At 41.8% G+C, this 26464-nt stretch overlaps 1 protein-coding gene across 7 annotated transcripts in view; it reads right to left on the minus strand.

The window, feature by feature from the left end:
* The window catches only part of aak1b (AP2 associated kinase 1b), a 119351-nt gene that overhangs the window by 51944 nt on the left and 40943 nt on the right, over positions 1 to 26464 (minus strand). For 6 of the 7 annotated variants that reach the window (XM_048522762.2, XM_048522760.2, XM_048522759.2 and 3 more), the window contains exons 6-12: positions 23537 to 23618; positions 22030 to 22162; positions 18054 to 18157; positions 17035 to 17114; positions 13985 to 14139; positions 5769 to 6025; positions 454 to 672 (exon numbers count right to left, since the gene is read on the minus strand). In XM_048522762.2, the coding sequence (XP_048378719.1) occupies positions 454 to 672; positions 5769 to 6025; positions 13985 to 14139; positions 17035 to 17114; positions 18054 to 18157; positions 22030 to 22162; positions 23537 to 23618 (1030 nt within the window). The remainder of the gene's footprint in view (positions 1 to 453; positions 673 to 5768; positions 6026 to 13984; positions 14140 to 17034; positions 17115 to 18053; positions 18158 to 22029; positions 22163 to 23536; positions 23619 to 26464) is intronic. The other variant, XM_048522761.2, reaches the window with a different exon arrangement.

The following is a 26464-nucleotide window of genomic DNA, read 5'->3' on the forward strand; positions in this document are numbered from 1 at the left end:
AAATTTGTAAAGGATAAAAAAGCAATGGTGATGAAAGGAGCTAATTTTTCCTCCCCCCTCAAAGCTGAGGCATCACTCCAAAACCTTTTCTCGATATGCTTCCAAATAGGAGCAGAATTTAAGATTCTTAAGTTTGGGTGTAGATGGACCTCATTAAATAGTCTGTGGTAGATAATAATGTCCTGTAACTCAGAATGAAATTGTACATTGTTGAAAGCTGCAAATTGTAAAGATGGGGTTTGGGTAAAACTAGGTTTCAGGTGATAACCTACAGTCTGGAGATAAATATTTATCCAAAACCTCAAAATAGTACACAATCTACAATAATGCTGGGTTTGAAATTGAAGCATTTTAGGTGCAATTGTCATTCTTTCTCATTGATTTACCTTTTAAGAAAGATGGCCCTTTGAAAAATGATGAGGAACATAATTTCTGCAAGGGTTAAACTCTTACCATTCCCTGTTCCTGAGAGGCTGCTTGTGGTGCTGCAGTATGTTGTTGCTGTGGAGGTAATGGTGTATGCTGTGGGAGTGCTGCAGTCAGCTGTGACTGGGCAGGAGCAGCTTGCTGGCTCACGTATTGTATCTGCTGCACGACTGTGGCAAGCTGCTGTTGCTGGAGATAGTAATTCTGCATCATCTGATGTTGCAATGCTTGCTGCATGGCGTGGTACTGGCACAGACACATGCAAATAAAACAGACCCACAAATAATGAAAAAAATAAAATCTTCAAAAAAAGACAGTGATGTAAAACACAAAATAAACTGTTGGAAATGAAAATCATGAAATAATCATGTTGGCATGACTGGATTTGCACTCTTCCTAAAGCATGACAGTGCAGTATACTTGCATTGTGTATCACATGTTGTATCACGTAATATCAATGGAAAATTGGGGTTGTGATAAAATAAGCAGAGTTAAGCAGCAAGTAGATCAAGCTGAAATTGGCTGTAATTACAGAGCGTGTCAACAGAATAACAAATATCGGAGTGCTCCTTGCAAGGTAGTCACAGATTTGGAATGATAACAAAAAGACAAACGATCTATTTGGCGATGGATGCTGCACCAGTTGTGAATTTTAAATCTGAGATCGCTAAATTTTTGTTAAGCAAAGGTACTGAGAGATGTGGGGCAAAGGTAGGTAGATGGAGTTAGGTCATAGATCAGCCATTATCTCAAACCGGCTTGAGGGGCATTGTGCACAGCCATTAGACGGCTCTGGACACTTTACAGCAAATGAAAAGCTTCTCATGTTGACTCACTTTGGCCACAGGCAGCTCCCACAAATAGAAGTCACATTATGACCAGATAACCCAAGCTAGGAGCCCTGATCAAACAATAATTACTGCACAGGACACCAGTTCTGCTCCAACTCTCAACTGTGTTGCAGGATCCTTTGTCCATCCAAGATGATAGATGGAATCTCTTTTTTTGTAATGTATTAACTGTCAACATGAGGGCATCAGTGGATAAACTAGCATCTCTCACCCATAGCTAAGCTCCTGTCCGACGATGGTGGGAAATGACTGACCTAAACCACTGCTGTGTGTGTGGAGTAGCATAGTGCTGTTAGGGAGGAATTCCCACAATTTTAACCCAGCGATGCTGAAATAACAGCAGTATATTTCCAAGTCTGATTGGCGAGTGGCCTGGATGGCAACTTGAGGATGCAGGTGTTCTGTGTGTTTGCTGCCATTGTCTTTCTCAATGCTAGTGGTTTGGAAGGTGCTGTCTGAGGAACCTTGCTAAGTCACAGCACTGCATTTTGTAGATGGTACACACTGCTGTTACTGTGGGAGTTGGATAGGGACAGAATGTTGAAGATGATAAGTGGGCTGCCAAATTGTGCAGGCTGCTTTGTCTTGAATGGTATCAAGTTTTTTGATTTGTGGGAGCTACACAGAGTCAGGCAAGTATTCCATCACGCTCCTGGATTATGCCTTGGAAATGGTGAACAGGCTATGAGGAATCGGGGGTGAGTTACTTCACTCAGAATCCCCAACATCTGACACACACTGCAGCTACAAGGTTTGTACAGTTGGTTGAGTTCAGGTGCTGATTGTGGCAGACCCCAGAATGTTGACTGTCTCACCTGAAACAAGGCGCCTCAGATAATGCAGCACTCCGTCACTGGAGGGTGAGTCTGTATTTTGATGGTCAAAGCCAAAGTAAATCCCTGACCTTTGATTCAGAGCATGGATACAAAAATGCAGAGTGGCAGGTAGCTGTACATTAACGAGGCAACCGAGTGCCACAGATCCATCAAGGAAGCAGCAACAATTTTGTTTTCATATGTGGCCTTGGTATACACATCTCCTCCAAAGGTTATTTCAATTAAAAATGCACAGTGCTATCAGCCTGGACCATCAGCCTAATTTGCCCAAGGTTCATACCTGTTGAACTAAGAAGTCACATGGATGAAACCAAGATAATAAAATGTGAGGCTGGATGAACACAGCAGGCCAAGCAGCATCTCAGGAGCACAAAAGCTGACGTTTCGGGCCTAGACCCTTCATCAGAGAGGGGGATGGGGAGAGGGTTCTGTCTGTTTGCTACAGAGGCAACTGATCAGATCCAAAGAAATGGTCCCAATCCAGGAAAATTTGCATGTAGAACAAATCTAATCTATTTACGTGCTATAAATATCAAAAAAAAGATGCAATAGTACTGTGCAGGACTGGCATTTGCATTGAACGGTCACTAAAATAGAACTGACAGATCAACAGTAATATTTGAACACTCCACAAAACAATAAACTGAAACAAAAGACTGAAGACAAAACTAAACTCATGACTCTGAACACGAACAAAGAAAATGAATAGTGAAGAATGAGTACACAGTCTCTCCACTTCAATGTGACTGTAAATTTCAACACTGAACAGCATTTAATATGGTGTGACTGGACTAGGCACAAGTCCTCACCCGGACACTGGGCAAGCTAAAATTTTTAAAGAATAAGCAAAATTAAAATAAAGTAAGTAAAAGGAACAAAAATCAATGTAATATGCATATTTTGAATGATTTTAAAGCAACTGGAAAATGTTATCTCATTGCACAGATTATTAATGCTTACTTACTCAGAGTAACATCCACGATTGTACATTAGTACTGTAAGCAACTTCTGTTAAAATAGCAATTGCAACTCATAAAACCTTCACACACACACACACACACACACACGCACGCACGCACGCACGCACGCACGCACGCACGAGGAATTAGTACCATGAGTGAAGCATCTGACTCATGAAAGGTTAACAACAGACACTGTCATAAAAGCTGCAAAACAGACTTGTAGAGTCCAGCTATTAGGTAAGGAGGTCGCAGCAGGTCAGAATAGCAATTGGTGAAATGCATTCTGCCTGGCGCTAACAGAAATTAAAGGACCTCCCCAGCCATTGGGGCAACACTTGGAAAGTTCACCTTAGAAATCCTTCCTAACATAGGTGCAGGTGCGGTACAGAAGGTACCAGTCTTGCTGCACTCATCACAAGGAGCTGGTCTCACCCAGCAGCCAAGGTGTCTCGTTTCCCTTTCTCAGACTCCGTGCAGTAGTGAAACGTGGATGTGTGGATTGCTCTTATTTGCTTCTCAGATTGTTTGAATTATCTGAGGAGGTGAGAGAGACAGCTGATCACCGTAGGGAAGATTTTATGTTTGGAAGGCTTTCAGCAAGTGTCATACAGGCCGCTCATAAATGAGAACTAAATCTATCAAATTGAGCAGGAAGTGATAAGATGGAAATAAAGTTGGTCAGTGAATAGAAGGATGAAGGTAGTGCATATTTTTAAGCCCAGATGATTCCTCAAGGGTCAATTTGCAGTCCATTGCTCCTCAAAATTGGCAAATATCACCATGATTCAGGTGTAGGAAGCAGTAATATAAAACGTGCAGATGATATGAAACCTGACCAAGTGAAACATGGCAAGGCTGATAGGTATAGGCTTCAGGGTGACAGACAAAGGAAAATGGACAGAAGAATGATACAAAAACCTCCATGTGTGAAGTGATACACTTTGAAGGGACTAACATAAATGAGCAGCATACAATAAAAGACATGGTTTTGAAAAGTATAGATAAGCTGAGAGAACTTGGGATCGAATACACAAATCTTTAATGATGGCAGGCCACAGTGATAAGGTTAAAATTTATATGGGTTGCTTGGATCTGTAAATAGAAGAGTGAGATATCAAAGTGGAGATCACACTTGAAATTTCTAAGCCAATGATTAGACTTCAACTAGGTAACAGCAAAGTCGTAAAGGGCCTTAAGAGGATACAGAACAGTACATTACCAGGGTGAGTGACTTTAGCTATGGGGCAGAATTAGTAAAGTCAGAGAAAGTTGTTGGAATCTGGAACACTGCACCTGAAATGATCATAGAGTCATACAATACAGAAGTGACCCTAGAGCTCACTGAATCTGTGCTGCTAAAACTGCAATAAATATATACTAATGCCACTTTCCAGCACTAGACTGATAGCCTTGAAGGTTATGTCATTTCAAGTATGCATCCAAGGACATTTTAAAGGTTGTGAGGCAACCCGCAGTGCAGTGCAGTGCATACCAGATCCTTTGTGGAAGGTGATTTCATAAATGATTTGAAAAGGGAATGGTTCAGATACTAGAGAATGAGGGGAATTTACAGGATAACAAAGCATAATTACCCTTGTGAAGTGCCAGTATATGCTGCAAGTTTCTCTTATTCTTTGATCTCAGAAACCCTTGTGCATTTCTGCAGCAGCAGAGTCTGTAAAACAAGCATTTCTGACACACCCAGGCAACTCCTACCTTCCAGGAGGACAACAGACAATAGATGTGGATCTGCAATATTAGTGTAATAGAACTGAAAGCAAGGACTCAGCAAGGTTTCAGAGTGACTAGCCTACTACAAAACCTGGACAAAACAGATGACCCTTTAAAACAAAGCAGCAGCCAAGATTATCTTCTTCAAAGAGATTTTTTTTGCTATGCACTGGTACCAGAGCGTTTTGGTGATCAGGGTAACAAACAGGAGTAGAATTGGCTGTGTGCCTACTTGACCCTGCCTGACCATTCACTCAGTCATGGTCATCTCATCCAGTGGATGCAGAATCTTTAAATATGATTGTGAAGGGGATGATTGATATGTTGGAAGATAGCGTTGAGGTCAAAATCAGATCAGCTGTGATGGTGGTGAATGGAGGAGCAGGCTTGAAGGGCTGAGTGGCTCATTCTCATTCCTTTTTGTACGTTCCCAAAAATCTATCTATCTGGATCTCAAAGGTATCTCGACAACCAAACATCCACAATCCTCCAAGACAGAGAATTCCACCAACAATTCATCGTGTTTTTGAGTTTAATTGGACCCTGACGCCAGGATTGAGGTTCCATATTCCAGATTCCCCATGCACAGGCCAATAATTTTCTTAGGAAATTACCCTGCTACATCCTTTAAAAATTCCACATGTTTCAATGCAATCAGCCATCATTCTTTTTTAACTGCGGAGGACTATAGGCTCAGTCTAATCACTGTCTCAGTTACCGTGATCAGATATGTTGGGATCCAGTCAATTTTCAGCATGGCTTCCACATAGCTGCTGGTGACGTGGGAAGAGGCACAAACGCAGTGTAAAAGGTTGTGGGTTTGGGCTACCTTTACTTCTGTAGGCGTAAAGTTTAAGCAAGGAGGAGAGTGCAGAACAAAGAAGGCAATCGTGCTCTCAAAGTTTATCATTCAAGCGTGAACATGAAGTTAATTTACCGCGGACCTGCGCAGTAACACTCACCTGCTGAGCCATCATCTGCTGCTGCTGCTGCTGCACGAAGAGTTGCGGTTGTATAGCTGCTTGTTGTGGGGCTGGTGGAGGCTGCCCTGCTGCTTGTGGCTGGGGTGGAGCATGCGCCTGCTTCTGCTGCACTGCTGCTGCCTGGGGTTGCTTCGATTGCAGCACCAATTGCGGCTGTTGCAACTGAGGCCTTGGTTGTTGCTGAAGCGGCTGTAGGCCTGGTGGCTGGGTGTTGTGGCCGCTGCCGAGAACAACACCTAGAGACAAACACAGGGAAAGGTTGGAAATCAAAGCTGTACATGGCAATGGCATATCCTCAAAACAAGTTTGATTCAAATCTTCATCTTGGCTAAAGTCGTATTTCAAAAACACATCTCAAACAGGGAACTGTCTCAAACCAGACTGGTTCCCAGGATAGACGTATGAAAAGAAACTGAAGCTGTGGCTATATACACAGGAATTTGGAAGAATGAGAGGGGTGCTTGTGGAAATCGATGAAATTCTGACAGAACTAAACAGGGTAAATGCAGGAAGGCTGCTCCCAATGGCACGGGAGTCCCAATGACAAGGGGTCACAGTCTAACAATATGGGATAAGGCATTTACTACTGAGGTAAGGAGAAAGTTCTTTACCCAGTGAGTGGTGTTCCTGTGGAATTCCCAGTCACAGAAAGCAACTGAAGCTAAATCATTCAATGTTTTCAAGAAGGAGAGAGATTTTGTTCCTGGGGTTCAAGGGAGCCTAGGCTATAGGGAGAAAGGAGGGACAGGGAACTGAGTTGATTGTACTGAATGGCAGATCAGGGTGGAAGAGTGGAATGGCCTACTCCTACTCTGTTTCTTAACAGTAGAAACTTTAAATCAAACTTACTATGATCGTGATGCAAGTTTGGAAAATGTTTCTAGCAGGTTCTAAAAGAGCTATTCATAATTATTGATGGAGCAAGCAGTAAAAAGCTCATCCTTCCAGAAAGGACTTCACGAATAAGAGACCAGAGACTTCAAGCAAAGGGTAAAAATCTAGAGGGGAGGTGGAAAGAAATTACTCCAAATACAGAATTGCTAAGATCTGGGAAGTACAGACTGTATGAGCAGCACAAGCAGATTCAGTGGGAACTTCAAAAAGAGATGATCTTAAACAGGACTTATTCCCAGTTTATGGGGATAAGATAGAGGCGCAAGAAGGAATTAGATGGCTACCAGCAACAGGATGAATTGAACGGACTTGTCCTAGACTGTAAGTATCCTTCTTGGATGAATGCCACTCAGACAAAGATTGCTTCTGGAGAGGGAGCAGAACCAAAGAACAAGCATCTGAACAAACTGATGACTGATGTCCCATTCCCTGACAACTGAAGGATGGTGTGGCCTGCTGCTTCTTCTTTGCATCAAAGTGCTGCATTATTTGCTATTCCGGAGACAGTGAGTCAGCGGACACCAATTCAACAAAGCTGCAGAGCACAGTTTGCACAAGCCAACACAACTCAGTACTTAACACAAATGCATAAGAATGGAAATGAATTTTCAGGAATGCACCCAAATCCAGAGGAGATATAGCAGCAGCTGGTGCAAGAGGGTGGTGGGGTTAGGGCCAACACTGCCATTAAGTCGACAATGCTTTGTGCTCCTATCAATATGGTAATGGGGACAGGTGACACGAGATAAATTGGATGGTTAACAGGCAGCTCCAAGTTTTTAAAACTGCAAAAGGAACAGGGAGACAGAGAGCTCATCACATTCAAAGTTTTGGGGTACTTGTCAGCAATGAAATCACAATTACAATGAAATACAAAGAATAACACATTTTCATTTTAATGCAACAAAGAAGGAACAAGGGGGGCAGGACACAGTTCCTCGAAAGTGACATCACAGGCAGACAAAATGGTGAAGAGGGCATTTGGCATGTTTGCTTTCATTAATCAGAGCAATTAATACAGGAGTTGGAATGTTATGTTGTGGCTGTACAAAATATTAGTAAGGCCTTGTTTGGTGTATTGAGTCCAATTCTGGTCACCGCACTATAGGAAGGATGGAAAACTGGAAAGGGTGCAGAACAGATTTACAAGGATGTTACTGAGACTGGAGAGTTTGACTGATAAGGAGAGGCTGGATAAGCTGGGGTTTTTTTTTTCCCAAGGAGTGTAGGCGGCTGAGGGGTAACCTTATAGTGGTTTATAATATCATGAGGGGAACAGATAAGTGAATAGCCAAAGTCATTTTTCCAGGGTAGGGGAGTCCAAGAGGGGAAAGACTTAAAAGGGACCTGAAGGGAAACTTTTTCATGCAGACAGTAAGTATGTGTAGGCAATGAGCTGCCAGAGGTGGTGGTGGAGGCTAGTACAATTACAACATTTAAATGGCATCTGGGTGGGAAGGATTTACAGGGATATGGGTCATATGCTGGCAAATAGGACTAGATTAACGTAGAATATCTGGTCGGCATGGACAAGTTGGGCTGAAGGGTCCGTTTCCATGCTGTACATCTCAACAACTCGCAAACAGACAAGGCAAAATAGAGTGGAAACTAAAACTGGGGGAAGAGTGGTGAGAGCATCATTTCAGCAAGTGATTTTTAAAAGTCAGGCCATGATACATTGTGAGTGCACGAGGCATCTGAAAATCGTACTTTCCTTTCCTCACTGTTAATTAAAATACACCAAAGTAACAAAATAGCAGAATGCAAGACCAGCCATCAGGTGTCATTCTGGTATAGTATAATTGAAGGATACATACATCAATCACCAAGGATTGGGCTTCGAAGGAAATTGCTGGAACCTAAGTAGAAAACTAAGCAGTCAATTATCCCAGTATCTTTAACACTATGAACTGTGAAGCTAATAACATGGGAGACAAGTTGAAAGAGCCAAATTGTTTTTGACAGTTCACTTTAATAACATTACATGCCAATAATATGTTTAGTGAGGTAAATATATTTTGATAGCAAGTAAGAAGTCAACTTAGTTCTGGAAATGCTGACAACATTGCACGGTTTTGAACTTTGCTGCTTCAAAGAGACAAACACACTGTTGGAACGAATGTTACAGTTAGTCAAATGGCCTCAGTACACTCTTCATTTAAGTAATTTCTTCAAAATAACACTGTTATTTCCCAACAGGAAATGAAAACTCTTGGGAGGACATGACTGTTGAATCCAGCACTGTTGCTCCTCTGCTCTTTGTGCGGAGTCTGCCTCCTTCACTTCCAGCACCTTTCGAGTACAAACAATGTGGACCAACAACTTGCATCCAGATCTCGTGCAAAGTCACTCTGAGTCTGACAGTGAGACACGGTCCAATGACAAGTTGAATGGGTCAATTCACTAGGAAATTTGTGAGCTCCCTCAGAGGTGCAGCTGCAGCTAGTCAGATCCTTGCCTTGCCCATCTGCAAGCAGGACATGGAACACCCTCCTGCGATTACTTCAATCACAGAGGGTAGCAAAATACAATGGGGTCACCCCACAATCTAACAAAAGACTGAGGGATTTCCAACACAAGTTAGCCTGTGGTGACGACTGCTTCCTGTTGCATCCAACGATGCTGGCAAAGCCAACAATGTGCAAGTCCTAACATTCAAACTCAATCCCAAGAGGTGCTCAGTGGCTATGCTCAATTATTGCAAGATCTTCAATCGGCCACTGACGAGAATTCAAGCATGAGTGAAGAGGACTGCAAAGGTCCCAGGCAGTGAGTGAGGATGTGAGATGGAGGCAGAGGAAGCAGCCCTACTCCTAGTGACTGTACTGCTGGGAAGGCAGGTGACAACACTTGTTCTGTGTGGGGATGCCATGACAAGACAGGAGCAGGTGGATGTCTCAGTACTATACAACTTCAGAAGAGGTTCTAAGAATGAGTAGATAGCTCGGCGTTGGATCAGGGCTCAAACAAGTCTGAGGAACTGCAAAGAACTCAAATGAATTCTGAGTACTACTAATAACTCAGTGGAGCTCACAGTGGGGTTTGAAAAGCTCACCAGTGTTGGCTTTACACAACTGAGCAATATTATAGCTTAGAGAAAATCTTAGGATTGGTTTCAATATGATGAAGTGAGCTATTGGTCAAGACCCGGGATTTTGCCCATGAGACTGCTGTGTGTAATTTTGCAGTCCAGGGAACAGTACTGCCTGGAAAGTGGGGTAGGCAACCAGAATAGGGACCGTCATTGAGGTAGTTCATAATAGAACAGCTCAAAAGGCAGTTATAAAGGTAGATCAGTCAACGTGAAGAGGTTTCATGAGAGTTAACGCTGATAACATAAGTGATGTCTGGGGGAATGACTTAAAAATCAGTGGGATCTGTCTTGTTCCCATTTGCTATTTGTTAAATGCTTGCGACATTATCTGGCACGAAATGCAGGTGTGAGTGAGAAACACAAATACTCAATAGAAGGGATGCAGTAAAAATATTTAAAGATAAAGAATGACGCAAGCTTTCACCAAGAAAGACTCTATCGAAGCTTGCGGGAAAAGGATATGTGGATTAAAGAGAGTACTCAGCATAGTTAACAAAAAGACAAAGAATAGTTAAATCGCTGAAAGGAAGGTGTGGAAAGGCTTGTGGAAACATCGTTGCTGCGTGTGAATGTGAATTGCTAATTGCAGGAGAAATACTGGAACCACCCAACTGATAACTCCAGCAATGATTCTTATCACATGAATGGCATGAGAAACCTAGGATAAACAACTCTCAAAACGCAGAGAAAACCTTCAGTCAAGGTTTGTGATTGAAAGTATAAGGGCAAGATGAAAGAAATATCCAGATGTAACTGTAAAACATGATCAATAATTTGTCTCACTAGAAGCCCACAACTTCATAAAGGAATCTTCACTAAATATTAAGGAATCTTTGCCAAATAACTAAGGCATCATGGGAAATAATACCTTATCAGATGGAAGTGGCAGGAAGCTACACAGTAGATTAGTAGCCACATGTGCAAAGCACCAGAAAATCTGGAAAACATTAGAACAGGAACTGTTTACTGAAACTGTGGACGTACTGAGGACCCTCAAATTATATTCCTGCAAAGTTATTTTCTCCAGAAGCTATTTACCTGCTCAAGGATTTAAGGTAAAGATTTACCTTTAATATTGATGGATATTCTTTGCTTATGGCACAGCAGCTCAGTGGTTGGCACTGCTGCCTCATAGCACCAGGGACCCAGGTTCGATTCTACCCTTGGGCAGCTGTCTGTGTGGAATTTGCACATTCTTTCTATGTCTGTGCGGGTATACTCCAGATGCTCTGGTTTTCTCTCACAGGCCAAAGTTGTGGAGAGTATGGGGATTGGCCATGCTAAATCACCCATTGTGTCCAGCGATGTTTAGGTTAGGCGGGTTAGACGGAAGAGCTGCAAGGCTAGGGGAATTGGTCCCGGTGGGATGTTCTTTGGAGGGGTGGTGTGGACTTGTTGGGTCGAATGGCATACTTCCACAATGTGGGGGCTCCATGACTCTCTACTGATATTGGTCTCCAGTTGTAAGGGAAATACTCCTGTTTGCCCTAATTCCAGGACTGGACCTCAATTGCCATGTGTAGATCCTCAGAGCAGCTATATGTACAGCCATACAATGGACAAGATCTGTTTACTGGTGATTGTTGAAAACGATAGGATGTTTTATTTTCTCTCTAGGTTCCTTGGATCTCTGGGTGGGTGCACGTTTCACAATTTCTTGGGCTGGTTAGAAAAAAACATTGCTGGACAAAGGCCCAATCAAAACTGGTTCTGCCTTCAGATTCAAAGCAATTTTACACATTGAATAAGGCAGAAACAATATTTAACTCAGGCATGATTTGTTTTAAAACAACAAAAACATGGTCATCCAAATCCTATTTTAGAAGAGGAAGCAAGACTGTCAGAGAAACCAAACCACCAGATGAACACTTCTGGTCTTCATTATTCAGACAGGTACTTGATATATCTCATGAGTGACAACCGTAATTTGGAAGATACATTCAGAATGTTGCTGTTCCAGAACCCAACATATACTTCAGCCAGATGTTAGGCCATTAATGTAGTGGAACTTTAAATATTCAGGTGGCATAGAGCTCATAGTTGCTGTATTATCAATGCAGGAACATTCTTTTCGGAAGAATACCAATGACACAAGAACCAAGCAGAGATCTTTAAGTGTTCCAATGTCAAGACTACCATCTAAACAAGGTCAGCACACTTCGCTTCCTTGCTTTGCACTAGAGCTGCAGCGAGAACCAGTCATCGGCCTCTGCTGTCAACAGTTAAACAATGGCAGAGACTCTGGTGAGACGCCAGAAATGTGACCAGAAAAGCTTGACTGAAGTCGTATGTCTAAAAGGCACTCATTCATAGAGCAGAGAGAGACAAAGATGTCAACAGATTTAGATTGCAAATCCCGAACATGGACCAGCACTTCTGAAGGGACAGTCAGCACAGTAGAATCATTAAAATCAGGGGTGTTCAGGGGAACAGAAATGGAAGACAGCAGATACTCCAGAGAGTTGTGGATTGGAGGAGATTAGGCATAGACGGGCAACACCATGGAGGTACAAAAGGGAGGGAAAGCAGAAAAAGAGCAGGCACGTTTAATGGAAGAAAAACTTAGGACACACAGGATAGCCTTGAGATAATAAATATCCTAAATGATTACTACCTCCAAATAATTGCTTGCAGAAATGAAGTTTTACAGTTGGATTAAAGCAACATTCAGAAGGAACATAACCTACAACTGACATGAGCGAAACTGGAGTGTTATTCACGATTCAGTGGACAACATTTTCATCTGATTCATAAGGTTGTGGGTTGCAGCTTCAAAGTTTCCAACACAAAATCCAGTTTCAGAATTTCAAAGCCAAGACTGAGAATGTGGGGTGGCCTTTCAAATGGGATATTAGGGGCAGGTGTATGGCTCATGGCTCAATTGGAAATGAAGCAGGGGAGGTTTGTCATTGTGTTAACATCCCAATTGGGTAGTGGGTAGCATTAAAATGGAGCACTCTGAGACACAGAAGAATCTGATCAAGCTCAAGAGGGAGTAGTTTCCAAACAAATTTTGGGGATGGGTAAGTTGTTGGGGAGATAAAATGCTGAGGGATGAGAATTGAGATCTGTACTCCAGATTACGTCAGCAATCCATTTTCAGAAAAACACAAGATGTCCAAATTTGCAGACGATACTGATGCGAAGGAGATGACAAAGAAGTGGCTGGGGAATTGCAAAATAAGTGACAGAAAATAGATACAGGAAAACAACAGCAGAAGAAACAAAAAACCCTACTGATGGTATAGCAATAACTCAGGACAAAAGAAACCCAAGAACCCTAGCAAATGCGATCTTCAATTTGTCTATCTAACACAGAAAAGCAAGAAATGAAGCAGAAAGAAGTCTGAATCGCTTCATCTAAGCAGCAGAGCACAAGTCAGTGGTAGTCACAATCAAACAAACTGTGTAGTGGCCAGGCCAGACTATAGTTTTGCTGCATCCAGTTCAAGACAGCGAGATATAAGGCAGACAGTTGAGCAACAGAAAAAGGTGCAGAGAAATGCTACTATGTTGACTATTCATTAAGATATCATCAGCAAATGAAGAGAAAGGATAAATCTGCACAAAGTGACTGGAACCAGGTAGTCCTCGTTGACTATGAGGTTCTTGATGGGGTTGTTAACCTGGACCCTTCAGGAAAGCCTTGGCTGACCAATATAACCAAGACATTAGAATCTCCTCAGTTAAGGACTGACTCCAAGCTGGCTGGCCATTGCCAGTGTACTGTGCACTAGTAAATGATGGGTGACTTGGTGACAGGATACTGGCCTCTGTGCAGTTGTTTCACTACATTTTCATTTTTGCCTTCAAAGGAGAAGACATGGTGCAATCTTTTAAAAAATGTACAAGATAGCATGAAGAAAAGGCATCAGGAAAATGATTTCAAACAAAGTTGTCAGACTTTATTCAAGGGATCAGACTCAAACTAGTGAAAGATACATTGAAGACAGATATCAGAAGGTTGGCCACGCAACAAAGAAGATGAATTTCTTGGTGCAGTAATCGGGAGAAACCTCTGGAAATATTTCATAAATGGGGAAACTACTAAGACTTCCTGGACATGTGTTACGTTTCTATTTGAAAGTCAAATATATTGAAAAAGCAGAAATTGCTGCATTGAGCATGATCGTTCAAGGCTAATGAGACAAACAGCAAGTGGCAAATAGGTGCATGCTGCCAAAAACAATACCGAATGGTCTCTGACCTGCTGGCGGTACGGCTGCCTGGGTAGATGGCCTTTTCCGTGGGGTCAGAGAAGGCTGGATGGGCAGCATGCCCGGGTTGGCTGGAGCCTGTCCAGCTTTCGGCCTTTGGCGAGGAGCTATTGAGGTCTCAGTTGGAGGAGTTGGGTCTGTGAGCCTGAGAAATGAAGACAAATGTTCATTTATGGGAAGGACACCACAACACATCACATTATTACATTCAGCTATCTCTCTCCCTCTTCCACTGTCTTTTGCTTTAACTCTGAAGTTTTGGAAAAGGAGAAATGCAGTTGATTAGATTACACCAGACCACCTTTTATCTCTGAACTGGACTGCTATCATAACAGGAACAATCTGGTCTGAAACCCCATTGTGCCTCTCATTCCTTGTTAGTTTCAATATTCCCATTTTTCAAGCAATTGCTTCCTATTAAAAAGGTTCCCAGGCAGATGCTGCTTCAACAATGTGGCAGAGGATTCAGGACTTTATACAGAGAACAGTTCTTAACCATCATTTTGTGCCAAATGGTTACAATCTCAGTAATTAGTCTAAACAAAAATTGATCTCTATTTACCTAATTACAATTCTTTAAGATCCAAAAAAAATAGGCCACATGTTCCTAACATCTCACTTTAACATCTTCAGTTCATATGAGAAAGTCTTTTGCACTCAAAAAGCCTTCTTGCTACTAACACCCTGGTGAATCAGCACTATATATTTTCTGTAGCTTCTCATGTCTAATTTCCACTGGTTCATATCCGAGAACAATACTCAGCCTGCAGCCAAATTAATGACTTGTATGTCAGCACCACACTGATTTTGTACAAATACAGGATCACCTTGTTTTCGAATTCAGGGTTGAGGGGCTCAAAACCAAGGAATCCACTGATCCTTTTGTTATACAGGTTTATCTGTGCTGCTCCCTTCAAAGTGCCGAGCCTGCAACCAAACCAAGCCCAAAATTTAGTGAGATTGATTTCCATTTGTCATTTGCAATCTGTGTTCAAGCAAACCTTGTCTGCTGTAGGGAGGAAAGGCCTTGTGGTATTATTGCCAGAGTACTGATCCAGAAAATCAGCTAATGCTCTAGAGATGGGTTCAAATCCTGGATGGCAGAAGGTGGAATTTGAATTTAGTAATGATATGGAAATAAGAGTTTAACGATGACCATGAAACCTTTGTCGATTTTCAGGGAAAAATCCATCTGGTTCATTTAAGTGCTCTGTGGAAGGAATATTGCCATCCTTAGATGGTCTGGCCGATATGTGACTCCAGAACCTCAACAATGTGGTTAACTCATAAATGTCCTCTGGGCAATCAGGGATGGGCAGTAAATACTGGCCTGGCCACTGACAGCCTCTTCCTGTAAGTGAATAAAATCAAATCCAAACAGACACTCTCCCTATCCTTGTGATCAGAGATAATGGGAACTGCACATGCTGGAGAATCCAAGATAACAAGGTATGAAAGCTGGTTGAACAGAGCAGGCCAAGCAGCATCTCAGGAGCATAAAAGCTGATGTTTCGGGCCTAGACCCTTCATCAGAGAGGGTCTCCCCATCCCCCTCTCTGAAGAAGGGTCTCGGCCCGAAACGTCAGCTTTTGTGCTCCTGAGATGCTGCTTGGCCTGCTGTGTTCATCTAGCTTCACACTCTCCCTATCCTGCTGGTCGGTCACCAAATGAGTGGCTCCTCCAATGACCACAGGAGGAAAGGAACTAGTAAGTACAGGTTTTATTCAGCAACCAGCAACAGGGGCACTGGGAGTGACAGCAAAGGGAACAAATTCATGGATGCACAATAGCAAAAGGATTCATGACTTAGCTTCACCAGTACATTTTGTATTGATCATTCATGCTAGCTCGACCAGCATTTATTGCCCATCCCTAGTACACACTGAAAAGTTGGTAATGAACATTGTTCACTGCAGTCAGTGTGTTTTGGTAGATCCACAATGCCATTAGGAAAGGAATCCCAGGATTTCAATCAACGAAACTGAAGGAACAGCAATAGATTTCCAAGTCAGGATGACGTGTGGCTTGGACGGTAACTTGCATCAGGTTTATCTGCTGGCCTTGTCCTTCTGGGTGGAAGAGGTCTTGGGTTTGAAAGATGTTGACAAAAGATCTTTGGTGAATTTCTGCAGTGCACCTTATAGATGGTACACAATGCTGCTAGTCAGTGTCAGTGGTGGATGGAGTGATTATGAGCTGAACAAACCATTTAAAGGCTAGAGGAGCAGGTCACAGTCTTCAAATCATGCAGCGAGTAAGTGATGCCCTGACCCCTCAAATCCTGTCCCAGACAAGTCAGCAGTGTAATGAAACACTCCCCACTTGCCCATGTGAGTGCAGTTCCAACAACATGCACCACCTAAGACAAAGCAACCCACTTCAATGGCACAACATCCATCGTCTCCACCACCAACTTTACAAGCACAACTGTCTATTCCTTTGTCCAACATCAGATTATTTTGAGTGTTTTTAATGGACTCCTGTGCCCCTGGCAAATTCTGCATATCCGCGCCCTTCTGAACAAGGAAATGTTTCCAACATTCCCCACTTGAATTAAAAATAACTATAACTAGTAGCTAAATGACTTGGGGATTTGTCTGTGCAACAGTCACTGTATTCCAAGATAATTAACAGCCTGTGAGCCACTTGGGAGGTGAATTAGGGCATTGTATAAATGGCTCTCTCCATTGGGAAAAATCCAGGTGGAAATGAAGTGTTGATCCAACAGAACACCCAACACAGATCTCTTTGTCCAGACTGATACGTAGAAGTTAGCCAAGTCTGTCACACACAGTTAGTCCTTTAAGCCAGAAGCAAATCAAATGCATTGAGTAAAAAAAAACAAGGTGAACCTGACTGAAACCCAAAAGACTTGGCAATTTTGCATTTGCACTCCCTGGATTCAAAAGATTTCCCCTTCCCAAAAAGAACCATATAAACTCCACTGCTTGATGCTGTTTTTTCACAGTCATTGAAGTGATTCCAGACAAATACCTCCCCTCTGCCTAATTACAGGCAAGTTGATATATGAAGTGCTAACCTTGCCTTGGGCTGTGTCTTCTTAGCTGCAGCTTCGCTGGCTTTAACTGGCTCAACAAGCTTGGCTGGAATGGGAGAGTTCTGTAAAACAAAGCTATTATTACATCAACTGCAAAACCCAAGCTGATACACATTATTTCTCCGCAGCTCAACCATTGCAGGCTCAACACAACTTGTCACACCAAAGTAAAACAATCAATTACGGATGCTGGCTAGCTGAAACACGTAAAAACAGAAATTCCTGGAGACGCACAGCAAGTCTGGCAGCACCTGTGGAGAGGAAACAGAGTTCACGTTTTGAGTCCAGTAACCAGTTCTGAAGAAGGGTCACTGGATTCGAAACGTTACCTGTTTCCTCTCCACAGATTGTTGCCAGACATGCTGGGTTTCTCTCGCAGTTTCTGTTTTCCTAAGTTTCACAGCCTCTTATACTTCCTATTCTCTGAAGTCATATCACAGATCTGATAATGCTGGCTGTGTCAAGACTCAGATAGCTCAGTGACAGAAAACTGTTCAATGCGAATGCACAGCAGACAAATTTGGTTTAATGAATCCATTAAAGAACCACAGATTTTTCCAGCACTTAATATGAGCTTAAATTGTTTTGCACATTTTCCAAGTAGGCTTGTCAAGCTTTCACATAATCCTAAGACACTTTGGCAGAATGTGCACTCTATTTTCTACTGTAATTTGGATTAGTATCAAGGATATGTTAAAGACAAGTCATTCATGCACAATCATTAACTTGCTTTTTGACTGAGAGTATTCAGTTTCTTCTGATAGTCTTGTTTTATTCAGAAATGCTCTCTTCACACAAGCCTTTGATGCAAAACATCAGGAAACTGTCACGTGAACACATGTACACCTGTATATGGTTCTCTATCTCAGTACACAGGAGCTGAAACAAATTGCACCCAAAACACCATCAGTCTTTCTATTTGTGCATCTAAGTCTCAGAGTGTATGGGACATTCTTCATCTCGATCCTAGCCTGACAAAGCCTTATTATTTCTGGACTTACACTGACATTCTGGACGGGGCACTCCTTCCCAATTTGTTTAAATGCAAAGTATGACACCTGGTAAATGTCAGGTCTCTTGTCTGGATCTGGTTCGAGCATAAATCCTGAAAAAAGAAAATCAGTCAGTAAACTGTTTCGTACTAAAATTTCTGCAGCTTCGATACGAAGACAGCACAACTACACTTGACCATTCAGCTAAAAAAAACTGCAGCATGCTGACAGGCAGGTTTAATTTTTATGTTTGGATACGTTTAGTCACATATCCTTGACACTAACCATCAAGAACAACTGCCTTTCAGGCAGGGAAAAAAGATTATTCTTGAAAAACAAGCCAATATAAAATGAATCACAACAGCCCAGAAATAGAAAGCACGAATTTTGTTTCACTTTGTTCTCCTCATCTTGTTCTCTCTGTCCCAAGCAAAATGTCAGTCAGTTTGGACTTAAAATGAAGCAAGATGAATTGGGTCAGTTAGATGGAAGGTTGTTTTTCCAAAAACAGGTCAGAAAATGATTTGAAACGGTGACCCAAATGCATCAATTGCAAGCAGGCATGAGAACTGTGTTTTGTTAATAGATGGGATGTTGATACTGCTGAGTTTGCAACAGACCAGGAAGCCATTTGTTCAGTTTAGACTTCAAAGCAGCTGGTTCAAGGTCTCCGTTCTGAATACAGAGCGTTCAGTCCAGAAGGAAGAAAAGTTTCTCCAAATAGGGGAATCAAGTTTTGGTTCAGGGCAACCAGTCAAGAAGCTGAAATGCTGTTGAAAATGGACCAAGCCAAGAAGGTTTGGTTAGAAATCTTTAAGTTGTTCGAACGAAAGAATGTTCAGGCCAAAGTGCCTCTACAGTCTAAGGAAAACAAAGTGGGAGGAGTCAGTTAAAAAATTCAAGTATTGAGAGTGGAGTAAAATTTCTCTGTAATTGAATATCTGCATATCTAACAAAGTTAAATATATTTGCTCTCTTTTGTATAACAATCCAGATTATTTTTCGGTTCTAACAACTTGAAGATTTCTGTTCAAACCTTCCTGGTTTGGTCCATTTACAAGAACAGCAATGTTTTTTCCTTGTTCATTCACAGGATTTGGACTTTGCTGACTAAGCCAGCACATATTATACATTCCTGATTGCTCAGAAGTTAGTCAGAGAGTCAGCCACATTTGAAGTCACATGTGGGCCAACCAGGTAAGGATGGCACTTCCTTCCCGACAGGGCATTAATGAATTGGATGGATTATATAATAATTGACAATGGTTACATGATTGCCATTAGGCCAGCTGTCTATTACAGATTTTTATTGAATTCATGTGTCACCATCTGTCAGAGTCGGGCTCAAATCCATGTCTCTAGACTATTACACTGGGTTATGGAATACTAATTCAGTAACACTAGGAGCATGCCACCACTTCTGCACAGCCACGATAAAAAAAACAATTGCACCTTCTTGTCAACATATTTCAGTGGCTAACCACCGCAGCAACCAGCTGAAAAAATTAAACCCATCGTTTGTCAAGCCAGGATTGATCCTGGGATGTGACTTGCCTACCATTTGTAATGGACGCTTTCAGAACAAGTGGCTCAGCATCACTTGTAGCTCTCTCAAGGTACAGCAGTTTTAAATCGTCACCCTGCAGAGAACGCTGTGTGCAAATTTACATCCAAATTATTGGGACTCAGCATGATAGATCTAACAGATGACAACCCACGGGATTATTTTAATCAGTTTCTTGCAGTGAGATATTTCCAGCTCGTTGCACAACAGTATACCTCACCTTCACCAATACTGCAAGTTTTAATCTGTTTATAACCCCGAGGATAAAATACGTTTGACTAGATCCGTAATGGGTGAATTCAGTTTTGTTCCAATGTATCAGCGGAATTCTAATTTTAGGAAATGTTTGTGAAATGAGATTTTCTGTCTAAAGTTAAACTTCTATCAAAAATATATTAGTTCATCATTAGAAAAATGTGACAACTTTTTAAATACAGCATGTGCTCAACATTTCTATTAAATTCTGTTCCAGTCTTTATGCTCTTTTTCGTGGCAGAGTGTGGCTAAGCATAAGGCATCCACCTGTAGTGGTGACTGAAATTAATACCCAAGTGCTATTCATCTCACTGTGAACAATTCGAAAGTGCAGGTACACACTGATACACAGTCACAAACTCACGTCAACTCCTGTCGACGAATAGAGTTGCATCATTTCCTTCAGCGGGACTGCAAATCCAGCCAAGGGAATAGGACTGAAACTCACTCACAACTTCAGAACACTTCAGCAGACTGTGATGTGGAGGTGCTGATGTTGGGCCAGGATGGACAAAGTCAAAAATTACACAACACCAGGTAATAGTCCAGCCGATTTGAAAACACAAGCTTTCAGAGCGCCGCTCGTTCGTCAGGTGCAGTGACAGACGCAGAGTTTTTGGCAGAGAGATCAAAGGATCATACAACTGGTGTGAATGGAGTGAACAAACATAATGATTGATGGAGAATTCTGTTAGAAAAGGGACGCAAGTTTCGAATGATTAAGGCGCAAATTCTAGAATGTGTTTCAAGCAACTGCCCTGAGATAATTGAAGGTTTTAGCTGTGTCTGTCTAGCTTTCCAAATGTCATTTGGCAGGGATACAAAAGGTGACATCTCAAGTCAGACAGTGAATTGTAGGTGTGAGGCATCGTTCAGAATTTGAGTGTTTTAATCTGGATTCAGGCTGGTTTTATTCCAAAAGCAGGAATTTATAAAATGCCACACTGACTGACTCAGACTACAAATTATGTTTTTTTGAACAAAATAGAATGGATCTGCAAATGGACAAACATATTGGATGAAATGATGCACCATGAGGGAACATAAGAGAGGTGATGCTGTCAAAATAAGACAATAAGGAAGATTTTACAGACACAAAACAGTGTGGTGGGGTCACCTGTAGCACAACATGAACCCAAGATCACAGTTGAGGCCATCAACACAGGTACAGAACTTGGTTATCAGTCTCTGCTCGGCAATTCTGCATTGTTGTATATACTGAAGTCCGCCTTGGAGGACACTTCCCCCAAGATCAGAGGCTGAATGCCCCTGAACACTTCTGACCAGGAGGGAACATTCCTATCTGGCGATGTTGCGCTGTGTCCATTCATCCGTTTTAATTTGGCGTCAGAGTCAGTCAGTTCTGCATTTTATAAATTCCTGCTTTTGTAATTAAACCAGCCAGGTTAAAACTCGGAAACAGATTCTGAACAAGGTCTCACACCTACAATTCAGTGTCGCACCTGAGATATCACTTTTTCTATCTCTGCCTGAATGAAGTTTGGAAAGTTGGGCATATGCTGCTGAAACCTTTAATTATCTCGGGGCAGTGACTTGAAACACGTTCTGGAATTTGCATCTTAATCAATCGAAACTAGCATCTTCTTTCTAACAGAGTTCTCCATTAACCATTTTATATTTGTTCACTCCACTCACACCAGTTCTATGATCCTTTGATTTCAGTGCCTTTAAATTCTGTGTCCATGTCCCCTTTCCAACTGCACCTGATGAAGGAGCAGCATTCAGAAAGCTTGTGATTTCAAATAAACCCTTTGGACTGTAACCTGGTGTTGTGTGACTTCTGACTTTGAACGGACTCTGATGACAGGCACAAACCATTTAGAATGCCAAATCTGTCAAAGGCAGCAAGTGAAGGCAAGATAGGATCATTTAGCCTCATCACAAGTTGCTGAGGTCGGCTCTTTTTCAGGCCTTTGAAAATTCAATACTTTTTACAATATCAACACTTCATTTCTTACAGAACATTGGTCAAATGCATGCATGTGAGCTTTTGATGATGCTGCCTTTAATGAGTTGTTCAATCTAACAATGCAGACTGGAAACCTATCCAAACGCGTTTTTAATCTTTTAGTTTAATTGTAATATCATTCTCAGAAGAAGCTTTGCAGGAACTGAAAACAGACTGAAACATTTAACAGTGCGTACTTATTAGGCAGTGCATCTCGGTGGAGTACTTGGAGTTGTCTGGAATTGTAAAGCTCCCATCACAGATTGCAACTTGGCTTTCTCCAAATGGTAGCGTAAAAAAGCAAAGTTTGTACAGTAAACATCCAAGAGCCTGAAAGAGTAAACAGAAGAATATGACCACTCTCAATCAAAAAAAAGGCAGAAGTTATTTTTCCCAAGATAACTCAACCAGTGGCTTTTGTCTTCTTGGGTTATTAGAGCAAAGCAAGCTATGCTCTTGCATCCATTTTCTGGAATATGAAATTTGTTTGTTTTTTGTAAAACTCTGTCAGTTGTTTGATCATGATGTGCAAGTAGAAAACAACTGCTGAAAGTAACAGGAGCTTCTGCTGGCCTGTGCCCCACACATACGCTGATGCCTTGGGAAGAGTGGACGATTGCTTCACATTATAACAAGAATGAGTTTCAATGCTCTTTCCCAAGAGGAGACGGAGGTCAAGGCCAGTCATTTTAATGACTGAAAAGGTCAACAGTGTAACATTGCCATCAGTGGTTTTTGAAAGCTCTAAGCAATTCAAACCTGCTGGTGCACATGTATGCATGACACTTCGTAACATACAAAAATACACACTGAAATTCAAAATGTCAATTCTGATCAGCATACCAACAGATTGCACTGAATTAACAAAAAAGTGCTGTTCGCCAATCTGACTGTAAATACCCTGCAACTGGGGGAAAATCCATTTTCATTAGGCAATCTCATGAATACTTTGACACTCGATTGAAAGCAACTACCGGAACGCTAGTCTAAGTGAACGATGTACATCAGTGTGAAACATCCCACAGCTACCAATGCCCTTTATGATCCTGTGGACACATTCAAAGATGTTGGCTAAGTCATGCATATGGGTCAGGACAAGGCCCCTGCTCTTGTTCAGAGAGCATCATGAGATCTTTGCACTCATTTGAGGGTTGGGATGGTGAGGGGCAGGCATTTGGCCACAACATGGCAGAACTGATCATGTGGAAACAAGTGTAAAGCTGAGGGAAGATAACTGCAAGTCAGAGAGGAATTGAAACACTTTGTGGTACTCTCTGAAGAAAATCCAAGTCAATTGATCTGAACTGCAAGGTCTGAATGGGGCAATTTTGCTACGATTGCCTCTTGTTATGAAGTGTGTGTGATCAGGACAATACGTTGTAAAATGAGATTACTACATTCTTCTAGCGTGATATTCATCCTCTAATAAATTTTAAATGAATGCTTTGGCATGAAAATGACTGCCGAGATTAGATAACCCTACTGCTGGAACAGCCTGACATTGTGAACGGCTCTATATAAATACAAGTTTGCTTGTTTGTATTACAGGTAATATAGTCGAGTATGTTCATTCTCTAGACTTTCATTGCCAATTATTTCCCTTACATCAACAGCACAGAATCGGGAAATGCCTGAGAAAGAAAATCCTGTCACCAAGCACTTTCATTTACAATATATTCACAACAAAGGCTTCTGTTTACTCACCCAAATATCAGCCTTCGTAGTAATGGGTTTGCCACAGTAAAGGTTGACCATTTCAGGAGCTCGGTAGGACAAAGTTGTATACCTGAAAAACAAAGGAGTGAGGGAGATTTCTCCAATATTTGCTTCATAGGGTTGAGACTGGAATTTCAGGTTTTGGTTCTCTCAAGTTCACAGTGATTTGCTTTTATTGCTGTCTTTTAGGTTAGCCAATGTACCATAGAAAATAATTTAAGCTCATCTCAAAAAAATCGGACCACTTCAATACAATGTCATTAGAACACATCATGTCAGCCGACATGGTCTGAAATGCTGTTATTTAGAGGTACACCAACTGATGAAGTATGGGCAAATTTTCCCAGTTTGTTATAACACGCCTATTGGAGCCAAAACTACACCAGATTACGAGAATATACATTTCTCTTATGTTTTTGAGACTTTATGGCTGCCAGTAAAGAACAATGACAGCACTTCAAAATAATTCATGCTATGCAAACTTCTTTTGAGCCATTTTATGCGACAGAAAGGAAATAATAACACAAGGTTCTTTTTCTTCTCCTTGTACTACAATGCAATGGGGGAAGGGAAAATCACAACTAAGCTGCCACATCAGACAATTTGGTTCCCAGGATCAACAGGTCAAATAATGGTAAAGAGTAAGGCTTGAAATTAAAACAAACAAGACCCCATGTCCTATCAATTCTCAGGATCAGTATGGCAATACGGCTATAAGATTCATACTCATGATATCATCACTGCATCAGAGCACATGACCTGAGGGCCTAACAGTTTGATTTCCCATTTTACCATGGATCACTTGAAGCTTGACACTCGAATGGAGCTATGCTCCTCTTTCATAAACAAAAAGTTGACTATTACCAAACACTTAGGTGCCTGAGGAATGTAACGTTTATATATTGGGTGGCACGGTTGCACAGTGGTAAGGCACCGCTACCTCACAGTACCAAGCGCCTGGGTTTGATTCCACACTGTCTGTGTACAGTCTGCACATTTGCTCCGTGTCTGCATGGGTTTCCTCTGGGTGCTCCGGTTTCCTCCAGAGATGTGAAGGTTAGGTGGGTTGGCCATGCTAAATTTCCCATAGTAATCAGGGATGTGCAGGCTAGGTATGTTAACCATGGGAAATGCAGGGTTACTGGTACACAGTAGGGGGTGCTCGGTCTGGGTGGGATACTGTTCAGAGGGTCGGTGTACACTCAATGGGCCAAATGGCCTACTTCCAAACAGTAGTGACTCTACAATATATAATTTAGTTGCAATGAATGCCCACTGGGTTCACATGACCACAATTCTCTGAAATATCTTGTACATAACTACATGTAATTGAGGCCACTGTATTTCATTGTAAAAACACGCTCTCATCATCTGGCACAAAGTTCCAAAATTCTCTCAACTCTCTGGGCCCATTTACATGTCCATGTCCACTCTCAGCCACTTTGAGCCATGTACACAGGTGACAGCATGCGGCTTGGTTAGGGCATGTCAAAATTAGCAGAACCAAGACACCTCTAACTTAGATATTTACAACACCTTTAAGAACATGGATACAGGGTACGTAACAAGAGTGATACCATACAATATTGAACACCAGAACAAGTAGGATATATATGGGCAGAGTCCCAAAAGCTTGTTCAAAGAGGTAAGCTTCGGAAAGCATCTTTAAGGAGGACAGAGAGATACATGGACAAAATTCCACAGTTTTTAGCCAAACCAACTGAAGGCACAGACACCAACGGGGAATACAATTAAAAACTGAATAAGTTCACAGCCAGAGTAACTCAAGAGATATTGAACGGTTGCAAACTACAAAAGGGCACCAAAACTAGGAGGGACCTGGAGAGAATCGAGTGCCAAGAATTTGAAAACTGGGAATTTCTTCAGAAATGGATTTACTCAACCAGCATCTATTGTGGACCAGTAAGCACACAGGCATCAAGCAACAACATTTTTTGGCTGAAAGATGGAAGATTAAGATAGAAGATGAGAAGCCTGACAACAATGGAAGGCTCTTGAGTGGGACATCAACAAAATCAAGAATACATGTGACAGTTACCACACTGAAAAAGCTGGTCTTCTTATGAGGGAATAGACGAGATTGCGAAAAGTCTGGTCTGTGCCCTGACGGTTACCTGAGACAGGTTTGTTCGAGTGGGTCAGGAACAATTTCTGCTTTGGGATTCTCAATATTTTGCTGGAGAAAATTCAAACTCACTGTATAGTAGATATTGAACAAGCATTGTACTGAAATAGGGACTGCAGATAGGCCACGAGTGGTACTGAGGAGGCAGAATTGTCTGTTGTCAATGAACAGACAGCACTTGAGCTTGTGTTTTCAGATCATGTCTCTAAGAGTGGAATGCAGACAGACCGAACTGATTCCACTTGAGACAAATCAATCAAACTTCTTGTTTGTCAAGAAGCCTGGGAACAAAGGGATGCACAGTACAAGCATTTTTCCTTGAATGCACCACTATATATAGTCAAATATTCCAGCACTTCAGAATAGGAAGCTCAATAAAAATAAGTGCTGCTGAGCCATTTTGTCCTTTTACTGTCAGGACTTTTGATTGCATCAGCCAAAAACCATTCACCTTCAAATAAGCATTGCAGAATGCATGTTGAGAATTACTGTTGACAGCGATTCTGTTGTTTAGCAAGTGTGGAGATATTTTAGTCCTTCCACACTTATGAGATCATAATTGGCTGCAAGACTGGGTCCTTCCGTTCTATTAGGATGTATTTGAATTTCATCAGAGTTTTGGCAGAGCAACACTAAAACAACCTCTGTGCCTAATTCCCCCTAGCCTCCACTTCTCAATCCCCCTTGTCAATCCATTTTCCAAAAGTTCTTTCAATGTTGCTGGAACCTACAATGGACCAGCTCTGACATTTTATGCTTTGCTTTCATAT

Source organism: Stegostoma tigrinum, chromosome 40, assembly GCF_030684315.1.
Source record: "Stegostoma tigrinum isolate sSteTig4 chromosome 40, sSteTig4.hap1, whole genome shotgun sequence".
Classification (NCBI taxonomy): Eukaryota; Metazoa; Chordata; class Chondrichthyes; order Orectolobiformes; family Stegostomatidae; genus Stegostoma; species Stegostoma tigrinum.